This window comes from Mastigoproctus giganteus, chromosome 11 (assembly GCF_048544385.1).
Source record: "Mastigoproctus giganteus isolate SK-2022 chromosome 11, ASM4854438v1, whole genome shotgun sequence".
Classification (NCBI taxonomy): Eukaryota; Metazoa; Arthropoda; class Arachnida; order Uropygi; family Thelyphonidae; genus Mastigoproctus; species Mastigoproctus giganteus.
The window spans coordinates 85,839,676-85,855,982 of record NC_143585.1 but is presented as its reverse complement, the minus strand read 5'-3'; the positions used below and the strand labels follow the sequence as shown (position 1 = coordinate 85,855,982).

The following is a 16,307-nucleotide window of genomic DNA, read 5'->3' as shown; positions in this document are numbered from 1 at the left end:
CAGCAGCAACCTTCACTGCAGAATGCGGTGGTCCCACAGGAGCTAGTTATTGTTGCTGACTCAATTGTCAGGGAAATGGGAAATATATTGTGCAAAAAGGATAGGTGGAATAGGACCAGGGTATGCCTGCCAAGGGCAAAAGTTGACGACGTTGTAGAGCAGATATCATCTTTTAAGGACACAAAAGGTGATATCGTACACGTTGGCACTAATGACATTAAATGTAGGAGATCTGCAGATTTACTAAGAAAGTACAGGTTAATGCCGAAAAAAAGTCATGGGTTAAATTTGAAAGTGTCTGCAATCCTGCCCAGATGCGATAGGAGGTAGTATATGATGAGAGCCTGGTTAATCAATTTGTCCCTGGAGAGATTGTGCAAGGCTCATGGGGTAGAATTTTTCTCAGCATGGTCTGTGTTTGTTAACAGGAGAGATTGCTTCTACAGGGATGGGATACACTTAAATAGAAGAGGTTCAAGAATATTTGCTGATACTATCGAGGCAATGTTAGGTGGGTTGGAAAACTGCTAGCTTGGGGGGATTCACAGACTAATAGATTAACAGTAGCTGCAAGCAGAGGTAGAAATGATTCTTGCACTGCTTCTGTTGAAATGAGCAGCAGCCTGAAAAGCCAGTTGCTGGGGATTTCAGGAACTGCTGGGGATCATGAAACAATTAAATACATGGGCTGTGTTAGAGAAACTAAGAGCAAGAACAGATGCATGTATACTTGCATGTACACCAATGCTAGGAGTATAGTAAATGAATTTGAAGTGCTGGTTAAGACATCCAAGGCGGATATTGTTGGGATGTCGGAGACATGGTGCCACTCAGAAGGGATGCAGAATTGGAATTTGGGGAGTACAATATGTATAGGAAGGGAGGAGAGGTTCTGCTGTTAGTTAAGAAATACATAAAATCTAAGGAAGTGCATCGAGTTGCCATAGATGGACAGTGCAATGTTGAGTCAGTTTGGTGTGACATAAGCACTGGGAAAGCAAAAAGGAGGGTAAAAGTTTGTTATAGGCCTAATGACTCTGATGAGTATAATGAACAATTATACCAAGAAATAGTGGGCCAGTAAATAAGTGTTGTATAGTGGGGGGTTTTAACTTTCCAGATATTGACTGAAACTTGTGGGTTGGTCACTTGCACACTAGCAAGGCTTTTGTGGATTTATTGGATGCTTGTTTTCTACAGCAGCATGTTAGAGAGGCACCAACAGGGAGTAACACTCTTGATCTGATTATCACAAGTGATTATTCATGCATTAAGAATTTACAGATAAACCACTAGGTGGCAGTGATCACAGTGTACTGATGTGGGATTTACTTAAAGATGTAACTACCATCAAGGGTAAAGGGAAGGGTTTTTTCTTTCATAAAGGCAACTACAGTGGTCTCAGAGATATTTTAGGTTCTATACAGTGGGACCAACTGATGTTGTTACCAACAGCAAATTGTAAATGGGAAGCATTCAAGGAAGTAATTTTGAATGCTACCAGGCTTTTTGTTCCAACTAAGAAATACTGCTCTAGGTTTAGAGCCCAAATGGATGTCAGCTGAACTAATGAGACTTGTGGCAGAGAAGAAAAATGCATGGGATGCACATAAATTGTTAGGTGGCACAGAAGCTTATGGTAGATACAAGCCAGTCTGTAATCAAGTCACAAGGGAGGTAGGCAAGTAAAGTCAGATTATGAAAAATCTTTGGCAAAGGACACAAAGAAAAACAGCAAAGACTACTTTACTTATATAAACTCTAAAAGGAAGGGGATGAATCAGATTTGTTCACTTGATATCAATGGTTTGACTGTAGATGTTCATTCTCAGATAGCTGCCAAACTGAATATTTTGCATCTATATTCACATATTAGGAGTTATTCAATGAGGGGAGGGCCAGAAGTTCATCAAACTCTAACAGGGAGCTAAGTATTTTGTAATAACTGAGAGCAAATTGGAGGAGAAATTGTTGAAGTTAAACATAAAAAGGTACGTGGGGTGGATGGGTTCTGTCCAAGTATATCAAAGGAGGCAGCAAAGGAAGTAAGCAAACCTTTAGCCTTAATTATGAGAGCTTCCTTGGACTTGAGGGAGGTCCCCATGAACTGGAGGTGTGCAAATGTATCACCAATTAACGGAGGGGGTTCAAAAGGTGACACAAGTAACTATAGACCTGTTAGTTTAACTTGTGTTCCGGGGAAAATAATGGAATTACTGTTTAAAGAAGCATTGCAGGATCATCTAGACAAGACTGAAATAAAAGTTAAGACACAGCATGGGTTTGTTAAAGGGAGGTCTTGTCTGACCAATTTGATTAGATACTATGATGTGGTCACAAAGGAACTGAATGCCAAAAATAATTTTGATATCATATACTTGGATTTCAGGAAAGCTTTTGATACTGTTGCACATGGAAGACTACTATACAAATTGAAGCAGTATGGCATTAAGTGCAAGTTGTTACAATGGATAAAAGGGTGGTTGAGTGGGAGAAGCCTGAGAGTGGTAATCAATGGGTACTGCTCTACATGGACTAATGTTATTAGTGGTGTCCCTCAGGGTTCGGTGTTGGGCCAATTGTTGTTTTGTATATTTATCAGTGATATTGATGAATGTATATCAAGCTTAATGTCAAAGTTTGCAGATGATGCAAAGGTAGGCAGGGTTGTTAATAACAGTAATGACAGTATGCTGCTGCAACAGGATCTGGAAACGCTGGGTAGATGGGCTGAGAAGTGGCAACTGAAGTTTAACTTTGACAAATACAAAATACTGCATATGGATAGCAGTAACCTCCAGAGGAATGTACGAACTATGTGGCATTACACTCAGGGTAGTGGAGAATGAAAGAGACCTGGGGGTAATTGTGCAGTCAGATGTGAAGTTTTCATGGGGTCTTGTCAATGATATACAGGAATTTTGCGAGCAGGGATAAGGAGGTGATTATCCCTTTGTATAAGGCAATGGTCAGGCCACACCTTGAGTTCTGTGTACTGGTCTAGAAGCCTCATTTTAGGAAGGATGTAGAATGAGTAGAGAGAAGGATATATTTTAGAATGAGTACAGAGAAGGGCAACAAGACTGGTGAAGGGAACAAAGGGGTGATCTTATGAAGAAAGGCTTAAGTTCTACACATTGTAGCTTCTGGAGACTAGGCACCAGCGAGGCAATCTGATTGAGGTGTATAATGCCTTGAATGGATTGAGCAGACTCAATGCTGATGGGATTGTTTCTCTTGCTCAGATTATAAACTTGAGGGGGTATAGATTCAAACTGAGGAAAGAAAGTTGTAGAATAGAGTGCGGAAGTTTGCCTTTAGCCAGCGGGTAGTTGATTGCTTGGACAAACTTCCATCTGTTGTTGTGGAAGTTGATAGCTTAAATGAATTCAAGGCAGAGCTAGACAGTCATTTGGAATGACTGGATCAGTGAAATGGGAAAGGTTTTTTTTTTGGCCGATGCTGTATAAGTTTGCTTTCTTGCATCATGTGCCTCTACTAATGGTAATGCTAATTTCATGTTTAGAAGGTTAAATACCTTCGTTGTCCTCATTTTCCTTCTCTCGTCACAGATATTTTCTTCTTCTTTTTTTTTTTTTTTTCCTGAACTGTCCAAAATGTCATTCTTATATTCAGCTACTGTGACCATGTAAACAGAGATGGGGAAAATTTAAGAGAGATGCGGAAAAACGTGGATAACCTCACTTCTGCCAAATAACAGATGATTCGTTGTTGGTGTAAAAGTAAATTACTCTCTCCTAATTCTCAAATGGGGCATTACAGTTGATTTACAGCAGTGTCCAACCTATCGTCCGCGTGGTAAGTGAATGCAGCATTTTAAATTTTATCAGTCATCAAAAAAATTTTCTCAAAAAATGTTTTGTTTAGTAAATGTAATCGTGTATTGTACTTAATAAAATTTTTAAATATTTTCAATTTTAGGTGTATTGTTATTTTTATTAATTCATCTTAAGCAGTGTTCCTCTCAGATTGTAAATTTTCTGAAGTGAGCATTTAAAGGCAAAAGTCAAGTACTTTTTTGAAAAACAAAAGAAAGTCATATTTTTATAATTTTAATAAAATCTAAAAAATAAATTAGTGATATAGATTTGTTACACATAACAGTATTGGGAATTTGCATTTTTTGTATATAGCCTGAAAATAAAAAACGATAACATGAAAACAGAAACTATCTTTTACATGTAACAAGATATGGAAAATGTAACGCACTAATTTTTCTCAAATCACTCAGTGCAGCCCCCGAAAGAAACCTAACTTTGAATATGGCCCCTGTATGAGAAAAGGTTGGACACCACTGCAGTAGAAGGTGGGCCAGAGCCCATTGGGAATACCCCTTGATCTGTTCACTGTTGACCAGTGTGACTTCTCCCTATGTGGTACACATTGTTGGATAGGTTTTACCAGGTACCAGGTAGAGCTAAAGGGTTTACCAATTGTAGAATGGTAAACCCTTTAGCTCTCTCAATTTTTGCTTAGCAGCAGCATTAATTTCCTAAATTGCCAGAAGTGCAAACAGTGCGTACCCAGTTAAGTCACTCCTAAGCCATTTGTTATGTGAAAATGTCAGAGAGTAATGATAATTGTACAGACTTCTATGTGGTCTATGGAAGTGGGTAGTTTCTATAAATTTAAAGAAGGGTTTAAACAAATTATTAGAAGGGATGGAAAATGGAGTTTTTTGTGGTAGATACCGTATGGGTTTGCTCCCTTGCATCATATTGCCATTACTAATAGTAATGGAGAATGATGCAAGGGGACAAATGGCTGATTTAGTATGATTGTAAAGATCACTTGTGGCCGTTCAGCAATTTGGTGGGGACTAAATGTATAGGTTTGCCACTGTATAGTAGTAATGTTTTTTCCCTTTCCATCTTTTTGAATTCTATTTTTTTATCCATAGATTAAATATGGGAATGTGCCAGTCAACTTAGGGAATGAATTAACTCCTACTCAGGTGAAAAATCCACCTATTGTGAAATATCCTGTAGAAGAGGGAGCATTATATACACTTTGCATGACTGGTAAGTATTATATGCTTTTCATGACTGGTAAGTATTACTGTTATCAGCTTATTAATCCTATAGGATTTACCCCTGGATAACCACAGACTGGAAGGATGATAATTACATACTTAAGTGCAAGGTACCACATGCTCAAGGGGTTACATTGAAGTACATATGGGGTCCACTGCCGAAATATTTACATGAGTCTTATCTACAACAGCTTATATCCTTAGTACCTTTAAATTTACTAATGAGAGACATTTAATTTAAATGGAAACAAGTCTTGGGTGGAGTGTTAGCAGGGTCAGCCTGATGACTTACATACAAGACACTCAACGTTATACAGTAGTTTGTTGATATGAACATCATTAGACTTGAGTGAGACCTGCTCTCTGTTATTCCTAGATTTTAGCTTAGGGGATAGCCCAAAATATTCTGCTGACACACAAAGCCAGTTGTACGTGTATGCATAGAGACACCAAACAGCAACCATCCATTTGGCAGTATTCTTCACAATTGAGTGAGAAGAAATGAGTCCACAGAAACTTGTTTTTGGCATACAGTATCTTCCCAGAGCTTTTCGGCATCAAATCTTCAGCATATTAAATATGAATGTATTTGCTGGGAAGCATTGCCAAAGACTGTCAAGCACTTTGAAAAGGAGTGAAGAGGTAGACTTGGGCCAGTACAGAGCCTTGCATTGGACTATTGGCATGAAATTATGTTGTCAATCTAAATTTAGTACCTTTTATAGCTTTCCAGTGAGAAGTTGGGTAAGCATCAGCATATATATGCCTTGTGATAACTCATAGCCTTCAAGGCTTGATGTTAAGGTTAGAGTACATTGTAGCTTGTGAAATCTCAGCCACTATTAAAGTGAGTGTAAATATTTATTTTTTGAATAAAGTTAGTAAAGCTATTTTTTTTTCACTACTTGGTTGTTGAAACTTATAGTACTGGATGGGTTAAGGGTTGAAATGTCCAAAAGAAACAAAACAAAAAAACTTGTCATTTGACTTGAGTTTGTACAGGTTGCAGTATTTCAGAAAATATACAAGGAAGCATATTCCAGAGAATATAGGGGGGGGGGGGGAAATAAAAGCTAGTTCAGAGCTTTGAGTTAAACTGTGATAGAATGTTGGCTAACTGGTTCAAATTAAAACAGGTTAAATAATACACAGTGCATTACATTTCAGGTATGTTCAATTTCTTAAATTTAATTTTAATTTTCTCTTTTGGTTATTAATAGAAGTGAAATGTGAATAATTAACTTGTTACCAATTAGCTAATAATATATAAAAGTAATTGTTCACTGTACATTCCTCACAACTTACTATTTGAATTTAACTTGATGTTTTATAATACTTTGTAAGTGAAATGCTTGAAATCAATAGATATTTTATGTTCTGATGTAATTAACTAAGAAAATAGCAACTGTATCTCAGAATGTAGTAGGCTGTTACTATGATTTTGTAATGTACTTTATCTCTCTTCCTAGATTTTATTAACAATTAAAAAATAACATGTATTTCATGTTTCTGCTGTGATTAATATAATGAGCAAATAGTATTAATTCATGATGTATATATTTAGTAAACTGATTAAAAAAAAAAATATAATGAGCTTCTGTAAGAGCATCAAGTTATACATAAACACGGGCAGAGAGTGGTAATAAATGGACATTGCTCTACGTGGACTAATGTTATTAGTGGAGTTCCCCAGGGTTCTGTGCTGGGCCCATTGTTGTTTTGTGTATTTATCAATGATATTGATGAAGGTATATCAGGCTTAATGTCCAAGTTTGCAGATGATACAAAGGCTGGCAAGGTTGTTAATGACAGTAAAGACAGTATGCTATTGCAATAGGATCTTAGAAAAGTTAGGCAGATGAGCTGAGAAGTGGCAACTGAAGTTTAACTGACAAATGCAAAGTAGTGTATATGGGTAGCAGTAACCAAGAGAAACGTACCAACTGTGTGGTACTACACTAAGTGAGGTGGAGAATGAAAAAGACCTGGGGGTAATTGTGCAGTCAGATATGAAGTTCTCTGAGCAGTGCAGACGGGCTGCCAGAGCAGGTCATGGAGTTTTATCAGTGATATATACGAAGAGACAAGATGATTATCCCTTTGTACAAGGCAATGGTCAGGCCACACCTTGAGTACTGCATACAGGTCTGGAAGCTTCATTTTAGGAAGGATGTTGAGTTGCTAGAATTGAGTACAGAGAAGGGCAACAAGATTAGTGGGACGAACAAAGGGGGTGCACTTACGAAGAAGGGCTTAAATTCTGAAAGTTGCAGCATCTGGAGACTAGGCACCTGAGAGGTGATCTGATTGAGGTGTATAAGGCCTTGAATGGTTTGAGCAGGCTCAATGATGACGGGATACTTCAGCTTGCTCAGATTAAGAACCTGAGGGGACATAGATTCAAATTGAGGAAAGACAGTTGTAGAATAGATGTGTGTAAGTTTGCCTTTAGCCAGTGGGTAGTTGATTGCTGGAACAGACTTCCATCTGTTGTGGAAGTTGATAGCTTGAATAAATTTAAGGCTGAACTAAACAAACATTTGGAGTGATCGGATGGGTGAAATGGGAAGGGTTTTTTTTTTTTTTTTCTTTTGGCTGATGCTGTATAAGTTTGCTTTCTTGCATCATATGCCTCAATTAATGCTAATTTCATTTTTGTGCATTGACCATATTGCCCTTTCATTCCTCCAATCAGTGCACAGCAGTAATATACAGTACACGGATAGATAGCGTATGTGAGCATGAAAAAAATAAATAAATAATAATGATTGTTGGATTTCTATTTGTCCAATCTTAATCTGGGATAGCTTGACAAATCTTTCTGAAAGAGACAAATATAAATTTTCATGAAATTCTGTCACTGGGAGTTATTATATGCAGATAGACAGACAGATGAAGACAATTGTGCACTTATGCACATATTTAAACACAACTAAAAAAGAACCGAAATAAAATAAAAAAACATTCAGAGAAGACAAAATTATTACAGTTGAATGTATTCAGAGCCGAACTTACAGATTTAGAGACCTGAGATGCAAAATCACCTTGGGGCCTCCTTGTAGGTTTGGGTATTTTAGATTTTAAAAAATCAGCACAAGAAAAACCTTTTAATATCATAATTTATAACACAAAATAATACATATGCTTATTGCTCACTAACACTATAAATATATCTAAAAGCAGTTTTTTTCTGGCCTTTGTCTTTGCGAATACATGAGTTATATCATCATCATTTATGAAGTTTGTTGATTCTCGTTCAATAAATAATAAGGATAAATCACATTTTATTTTGAATTGAATTATTCCTTAAATATTTAAAATTATTATAATTATTCCTTATATATCTTATAAAAATAGTTACAACATTAGGGGAGGTAGATTTCAAACCGTCATTATAGTATTATACATATCTTTTTTATTTAAAATATTTTCCTCCTTAGAAAATTTTAAAAATTGTATAACTTCATTTTTAAATTTATCACCATCACTGTTATTTTTGTAAGTGTATATAAATAAATAAATAAATAAATAAATAAATAAATAAATTTTAATAAATCCATTCAGTGATTTTTAAAAGATTACTTCCTTCTAATTTGTCTATTTTAGAGTGCTGAAGACATTTGCTTGTGGAGTAATCTTTGTAATATTCTATCCTACATTACTGTCAGTAATGCAGTTTCATATTCATCAGATTTTTTGGCTAGTTTCAAACTTTTTAATTGGGAACAGATTTTTCACTTTCACCGGTAGATAAATTAATTAAAGCTTGTTGAATTTATTTATACCCTCTTTTTAATTTTATTTTGCTTAATTTTTTTTTATGTAATTGAATTTTCTCCTAAATATTGGTCTAGTATACTCTATCCTCTAGTAGAAGCAGAACAAAAGTTGTAAAACTTTGTAAATAATAATTCACTGCTTCTGGACAAAATCCTGCTGCATTATTGCCAATCAAATTTAAGAATGACTGGCACATAGTAAATAATGTGCTGTGGAACTGTGTTGTTTCAATCTAGCTTGCAATCCTGAATACTTTTTCCTGTCATGTTGGGAGCATTGTCATAGTTTTTCTCTTTGCGGTTTTTAATATCTATAGATGAATCATATTAAATTTTAAGATTATTCTTTCTAAGTATTTTTCATTGTGCTCTTGTATTGGTAGGCAACTTAAAATCTTTCTTTAATGTCACCATCTGTAGATTCTTGCTAATGGTGACATTAAATATCACAGGTATTGATGTGGGATTTACTTACAGAAGTAACTACCATCAAGGGTAAAGGGAAGAGTTCTGCTTTTGTAACTACAGTGGTTTCAGACAGTTTTTAAATTCTATACAATAAGACCAACTAATTATGTTACCAACTAGGCTTTACATGTATCCCCAATTCACAAAGGGGGATCGAAGGGTGACACGAGTAATTATAGACTAGTTAGTTTAACTTCTGTTCCGGGTAAAATAATGGAGTCACTGGTTAAAGATGCATTGCAGGATCATCTAGACAAGACTGCAGCAATAATTCAGACACAGGATGGGTTTGTTAAGGGAAAGTCTTGTCTGACAAATTTGATAGGATATTATGATGTGGTTACAAAGGAACTGGATGCAAAAAATAATTTTGATATCATATATTTGGATTTCAGGAAAGCCTTTGACACTGTTGTGCATGGAAGACTATTGTACAAATTGGAGCAGAATGGTATTAAGGGAAGTTGCTACAATGGATAAAAGGATGGTTGAGTAGGAGAAGACAGAGGGTGGTAATCAATGGGTGCTGCTCTTCGTGGAATAATGTTATTAGTGGAGTCCCACACGGTTCGGTGTTGGGTCCTCTGTTGTTTTGTATATTTATCAATGATATTGATGAAGGTATATCAGGCTTAGTGTCGAAGTTTGCAGATGATACAAAGGTTGGCAGGGTTGTTAATGGCAGTGTGCTACTGCAACAGGGTCTAGATAATTTGGGCAGATGGGCTAAGAAGTGGCAACTGAAGTTTAACCTTGACAAATGCAAAGTACTGCATATGGGTAGAAGTAATCCCAGAGAAATGTACCAACTGTGTGGTACTACATTTAAGGTGGTAGAAAATGAAAAAGACCTGGGAGTAATTGTGCAGTCAGATATGAAGTTTTCTGAGCAATGCAGACAGGCTGCCAGGGCAGGTCATGGGGTTTTGTCAATGATATATGGGAATTTTGCTAGCAGGGAAAAGAAGGTGATTCTCCCTTTGTATAAGGCATTGGTCAGGCCACACCTTGAGTACTGCATACAGGTCTGAAGGCCTCATTTTAGGAAGGATGTAGATTTGCTTGAACGTGTACAGAGAAGGGCAACAAGATTGGTGAGGGGAATGAAGGGATCCTCTTACCAAGAGAGGCTTAAGTTCTGCAAATTGCAGTGGCTGGAGACTAGGCACCTGCGTGGTGATCTTATTGAGGTGTATAAGGCCTTGAATGGGTTGAGCACGTTGAATTCTGATGGGATCCTTCCACTTGTTCAGATTACGAACCTAAGGGGGCATAAATTCAAATTAAGAAAAGACAGATGTAGAATAGATGTGTGGAAATTTGCCTTTAGCCAGCGGGTGGTTAATTGCTGGAACAAACTTCCATCTGTCATTGTGGAAGTTAATAGGTTAAATAAATTTAAAGGAGGAACTGGACAGGCATTTGGAGGGAATGGTGTGATATTTTTTTTTTTGCTGATGCTGCATAAGCTCATACACTTGCTTTCTTGCATCATATGCCACTACTACTACATACCAACTAAGAAATACCATTCAAGACTTAGACCTAAACGGATATCATATGAACTAATGAGATACATGGCAGAGAAGAAAAATGCATGGGATGCATATAAATTACAGGTAATACAGAAACCTATGATAGATATAAACTAGTCTTCAGTCGAGTCACTATGGATGTTAGGCAAGGCAGATTATGAAAACTCTTTGACAACGAATGCAAAGAAAAACAGCAAAGACTTCTCTTTACTTCTAGAAGGAAGAGGTTGAATCACATTGGTACACTTTATCAGTGGTTCAACTGTTGATGATTCTGCTGATGAACTGAATTAATATTTTGCATCTACATATGAGGAATTCTTTAGGGAAGTGGATGCCAGAAGTTTATCAGTCTTTAACAAAATCATTTAATTCTATCTGGAACTAAATGATTTTGTAATAACTGAGGGGAAAGTGGAAGAGAAATTATTGGAGGTCAAGCATAAGAAAGTTACCTGTGGTGGATGGGATCTATCTGTTTATATTAAGGGAAGCAGCAAGGGAGCTAAGCAAACCCTTAGACATAATTATGAGAGCATTTTCTTTGTATTCAGAAAGTTCCCATGAACTAGTGATGTGTGAATGTATCCCCAATTCACAAAATGGGATATCAAAGGATGACATAAATACACTGCACCCCGGATATAACACAGTTGTTTATACTGCGGATTCGGATATACTTCGGGTCTTACTGTCGTTGGAAAAAATTCCGAGAAAAATATTAACGTTCTTTTGCAAACCATGCACGGCAGGAGGCTTCCCCACTTGAATGACTCGGTGTTTGCAAGAGAGGAAAAAAGCAGTGATTCTCGGAAATCCTAAGACCTTTATCCTCCTGCCGAGTTAAGAAGCAAAAAGCATGTTTATCGAACAAAGAAAATTTGCTAATCTTCTGCAAGGTCACTAACCACTACACCATAGCCTGAGTCGCAAATTTGCTTATCTCCTCTAACACAAAAGAACTCATTTTCCTGAAAATGAGTCAGATGGGAGCAGTGCATTCAAAAGATATGAGGTTGTTTTAGCCTCTGCAGTTAGTATCGATCGTCTTTCCTTGTGTAAAGAGGCGCCTCCGTAGCCAGGTGGGAAGGAGCAGCAGTGCGTAGTACACGCTTCTTGATTAGACCGGGGTTCGAGCCCGTCACCACCAAATACGGAGGATGCGGAAAGGTCAGGGAATGACCACTGCATATCCCGGAGCAATATGGCCTTAGTTGCTAATGCTCCTAAAAACCAAATAACAACTTTCCTTGTGTAAGGGTTGTCACTGAAAAAAAAAAGGCAATCTGTAGTTTGAAACTTACCTGTGCTGGTTGTGTTTTTTTGTGACTGTTCGGTATGTATTGATGATTTTTTTTACATTTTTGCGAGCTTTACAGATGTAGCTATCATTCATAATAAATTAAAATTGATATCTAACGTCGTACACCATCAAGGAAAAGCTGACTGTAACCAAACGAGTAAAAAGTGGTGTCTCGAAAGCACAAATAAAACAGGAGTTGGGTATTCTGGAGGGAATACGAGGATGAATTACAGAAGAAGGAAGACTAGATTCCTTCTTGAGTAAGTTGGGCAAAACCCCATGACTGGAAAGGAAGAAATCAATACTCTGCAAAAACGAGGCAGTGGATGATTTTTTATACACGTGGTTCGTTCAGAAAGCAACATCAGTTGCTTGATGTTGAATTCTCTGCCAGTGATGGATGGCTATGGCTCTGATAGAAATGTCATGGCATTGGGGAAATAACAATTAGCGGTGAAGCAAAATCATCAGATGCTGATAGTGCAAAACAATTTATTAGTGACTTAAAATTTACATGTGAAGGTTTCTGTAATGAGCAACTATACAATTGTGATGATCTGTATTGTTTTACAGAATGTTACCAATGAATCTTTGGATTTAAAATCGGCTCCAAACAAAGCAGGATTAAAAGTTAAGTAAGGATCGTGTCACTCTATTGTTTTGCTTGAATAAAATGAACCCATAAGCTTCCTCCCATTGTAATCGGGGAAAAGTAAGAATCCACGATGTTTTAAATCCATCAACCGAAAACATCTCCCTATGGAATATGTGAGCAGCTCAAAAGCATGGATGACTGCAAATTTATTTTTGACTTGGTTCCACGAAACATTTGTATCATCAGTGCAACGGCATTTGAGAAAAATACACATTGAACCAAAAGCATTACTGTTTTTAGGTAACTGTACAACACATCCATCTGCTGACAGTCTCATATCCAAAGATGGAAAGATCTGGGCCATGTATTTACCAAAAAATACCACAGCATTAATCCAGCCCCTTGATTAAGGAATCATTTATAATTTTAAGGTAAATTACAGACACGAGCTACTTTTATCTTTGCTGTCCTCTGATCGTGATATTGCTGAATTTCTAAAGGCCTTAAATTTAAAGGAAGTAGCATACAAAATTTGTCTAGCTTGGGGGAGAGTATTTCGGAAGATACAATTCAAAATTGTTGGAGAAAAAGCGGTTTTCTGAGAACAGCTGATGGAGAGAATCAAACTGTGACCGATAAAGAGCAAAACAGTGGATAAATTGCTATACATTGTGAAATACAGCCAGTTAGAGATACTCCCGAGGAAGAGGAACTTGCAGAGAATATGATCTATCAGTGAATTGATATTGATAAAGAAGAATTAGTGTGTCACTTATTAACTGACGAAAACATTGTTGAAAGCATCACCAACTAGAAAAGGATGGATGAAAGTGATGTGGAAATGGAAAAACCAGAGGAGCAGCCTGTTGGAGTCCTGAGCTGGATATCATCATTCTTCTCTTTCTTGGTGATTCTGTTCTACTTCTGATTCTTGTTCTCTTTCTCAGGGTAATTCAGAAATTTTTTTTTTTTTTTTTTGGCAGGGTGCGGCATAAACCTCAGGCTTCCTTGCACCATTTGGCTAATAATAATAATAAAGTTCCCACAGATCAGGAAGCAGTAAAAGGTTTAGATACTGATTGGGTGGTTAGAGGCACAGTAGGAGGTTGAGTAAGTAAAGATTTCGCAATTAGTGTCTTTAAAAAATATGAACTTGCAAAAACGATTCTCCCATAAAAAGCAACAAAAAATTACAGACTTCTTAAAGAAGTGATCAAATAAATTCCATGAATTTTTTATAATTATGTATCTCTTGCTACATGTTTTTTGTGAAAATAAATAATTTTTGATAAATTCATTTGTTCACACATTATTATTAATCCTTCCCAAGTGGATTTTTTTTGGTCTGCAGGTTGGATTAAAAAAAATTAATGCACGGAATATGGTAAATATCACAAATATGGTTGGATTTCACTCGCGTATATATTCGGTGTCCGTTTGGAGCGAGAATCAATGAATTGGAGAAAATCTGTGGGCATCAGTTATAGCGCGGTTGTCTTATAATGTGTGTTATAAGACAACCCACCCCCGAAACCCTGTGGTATAACCGGAGCGCGGTGTAATTACAGACCTGATAGCTTGAAATCTGTTCTGAGGGGAAAAATAATGGAGTTACTGGTTAAAGACGTAGTGCAGGACCATCTAGACAGGACTGCAGTTATACTTCAAACACAGCATGTTAAGGGAAATCTTGCAGGACCATCTAGACAGGACTGCAGTTATACTTCAAACACAGCATGTTAAGGGAAATCTTGTCTGACTAATATGATTGGATACTATAATGAGGTTACAAAGGAACTGGATGCAAAAATTAATTTTGATATCACAGACTTTGATTTCAGGAAAGCTTTTGGTACTGTTGCACATAGGACTGCTGTACAAATTGAGCAGTGTGGCATTAAGGGCAAGTTACTGCTAGGTAGATGGGCCAAGAAATGGCAACCAAGTTTAACCTTGATAAATGCAATGTACTGCATGTGATTAACAGTACAGTAAACCCCCGCGAATAGCGGGGGTTACATTCCTGAGAAATGTTGCGAATACCGAAAATGCGAATAGTGAGTTATGGTTCCCATGGTAATAAAGGGGTTCCGTTCCAAAGTATGAAATATATAAGAAAAACTAGTCTAAATTTTTGTCTATGTATGTATTATATGTACCTTCATAATATGACTATTTACATAAACAGTACATAGTGAAATGCAAGCATATGGCATTGAAATGAAAATAAGAAACAATTTAATATTAAATGTAATATTTATTAGAAATTTCAAATAAATCTTTCAAACCAGCACCTTTGCTAGCAAAAAAACTTATCCCGCCAGTGCTATCACCAGTTTCGCTAAAGTGTTGATAAAGGAGTTTTGTTTTTTCACGAATGATGAGTGAACTTAACAGAATTTTTTTTTTGAGTTCGGTCTTCTATCCACAGATTTAAAGCCTTTTCCATTTTTTCTAATTTAACATCACGAGTTACAGAGCAAATTTTTTAAGCAATTAGCGCATTTTCAGGGACACTACGGCGGATTTTTTCTTCCGATTTTTTGATTGATCATACCGTTGACTCATTGATTTTATAATGTTTTGCCACTGAGGAGACACTTTCACCATCAGAAATTTTGTCTAATAACTCAATTTTATTCACTGATGTCATCACCTTCTTTGATATTTTCACATTTCACATTCCCTTGTTATTCGTAGCCATATTTTTGTACTGGTTAGAAAGAACTTGTCCAAATAAAGTCACTTTCTTCCATTAACACACTCAAAAGTCTGTTTTACACTGCAAAACGGTAGATTTATCACTTTTGTAAGCATATCAATTTATAAATTGATAAATTTATTCAATTTATAAGCATATAAATTAAAAGCAAACGACGAAACCTTCCATGACAAGGGCATAACACATACTGAACAAGGATTAGTGAGAAACATCCACGCTCGCGATGTTGTCACCCCTCTTCCCCCACCCACTGAACGCTGTTTTGACTGGGAAAGATAACTTTAGCCATGCCCAATTTTTTTTTATGGTGGAAAATATTCACGGTGCTTTAAATTTTACATTTTTTAGGTTTCATTTTATATTAAATCAGCGATCGTGAATACAGATACCGCGAATAGCGGGGGTTTACTGTAATCCCAAAGTAATGTACCGGCTGTGTTGTAATACACTCAGGGTAATGGAAAATGAAAAAGACCTGGGGGTAATTGTGCAGTCAGATATGTAGTTCACTTGCAGTACAGACAAACTGCCAGAACAGCTCATGCTGTTTTGTCAATGATATACACAGGAATTTAGCGAGCAGGGATAAGGTGGTGATTATTCCCATTGTACAAGGCCATGGTTAGCCCACATCTTGAGTACTGCATACAGGTCTGTAGGCCTCATTTTAGGAAGGATGCAGAGCTGCTGGAATGGATACAGAGTAGGGCGACATTGGTGAGGAGAACAAAGGGGTGCTCTTACCATGAAAGGCTTCAGTTCTGCAAATTGGGGGTCTGGGGACTAGGCACCCCTGAGGTGATCTGATTGAGATGTTTAAAGCTTTGAATGAAGGAAGAATCCCATCAGCAT

The 16,307-nt window shown here is 36.9% G+C and overlaps 1 protein-coding gene across 2 annotated transcripts in view; it reads left to right on the top strand.

The window, feature by feature from the left end:
* Positions 1 to 16,307, top strand: part of LOC150078215 (protein D3-like) — a 70,028-nt gene that overhangs the window by 32,274 nt on the left and 21,447 nt on the right. For both annotated transcript variants that reach the window (XM_090385504.1, XM_090385503.1), the window contains one exon: positions 4,922 to 5,042. In XM_090385504.1, the coding sequence (XP_090241630.1) occupies positions 4,922 to 5,042 (121 nt within the window). The remainder of the gene's footprint in view (positions 1 to 4,921; positions 5,043 to 16,307) is intronic.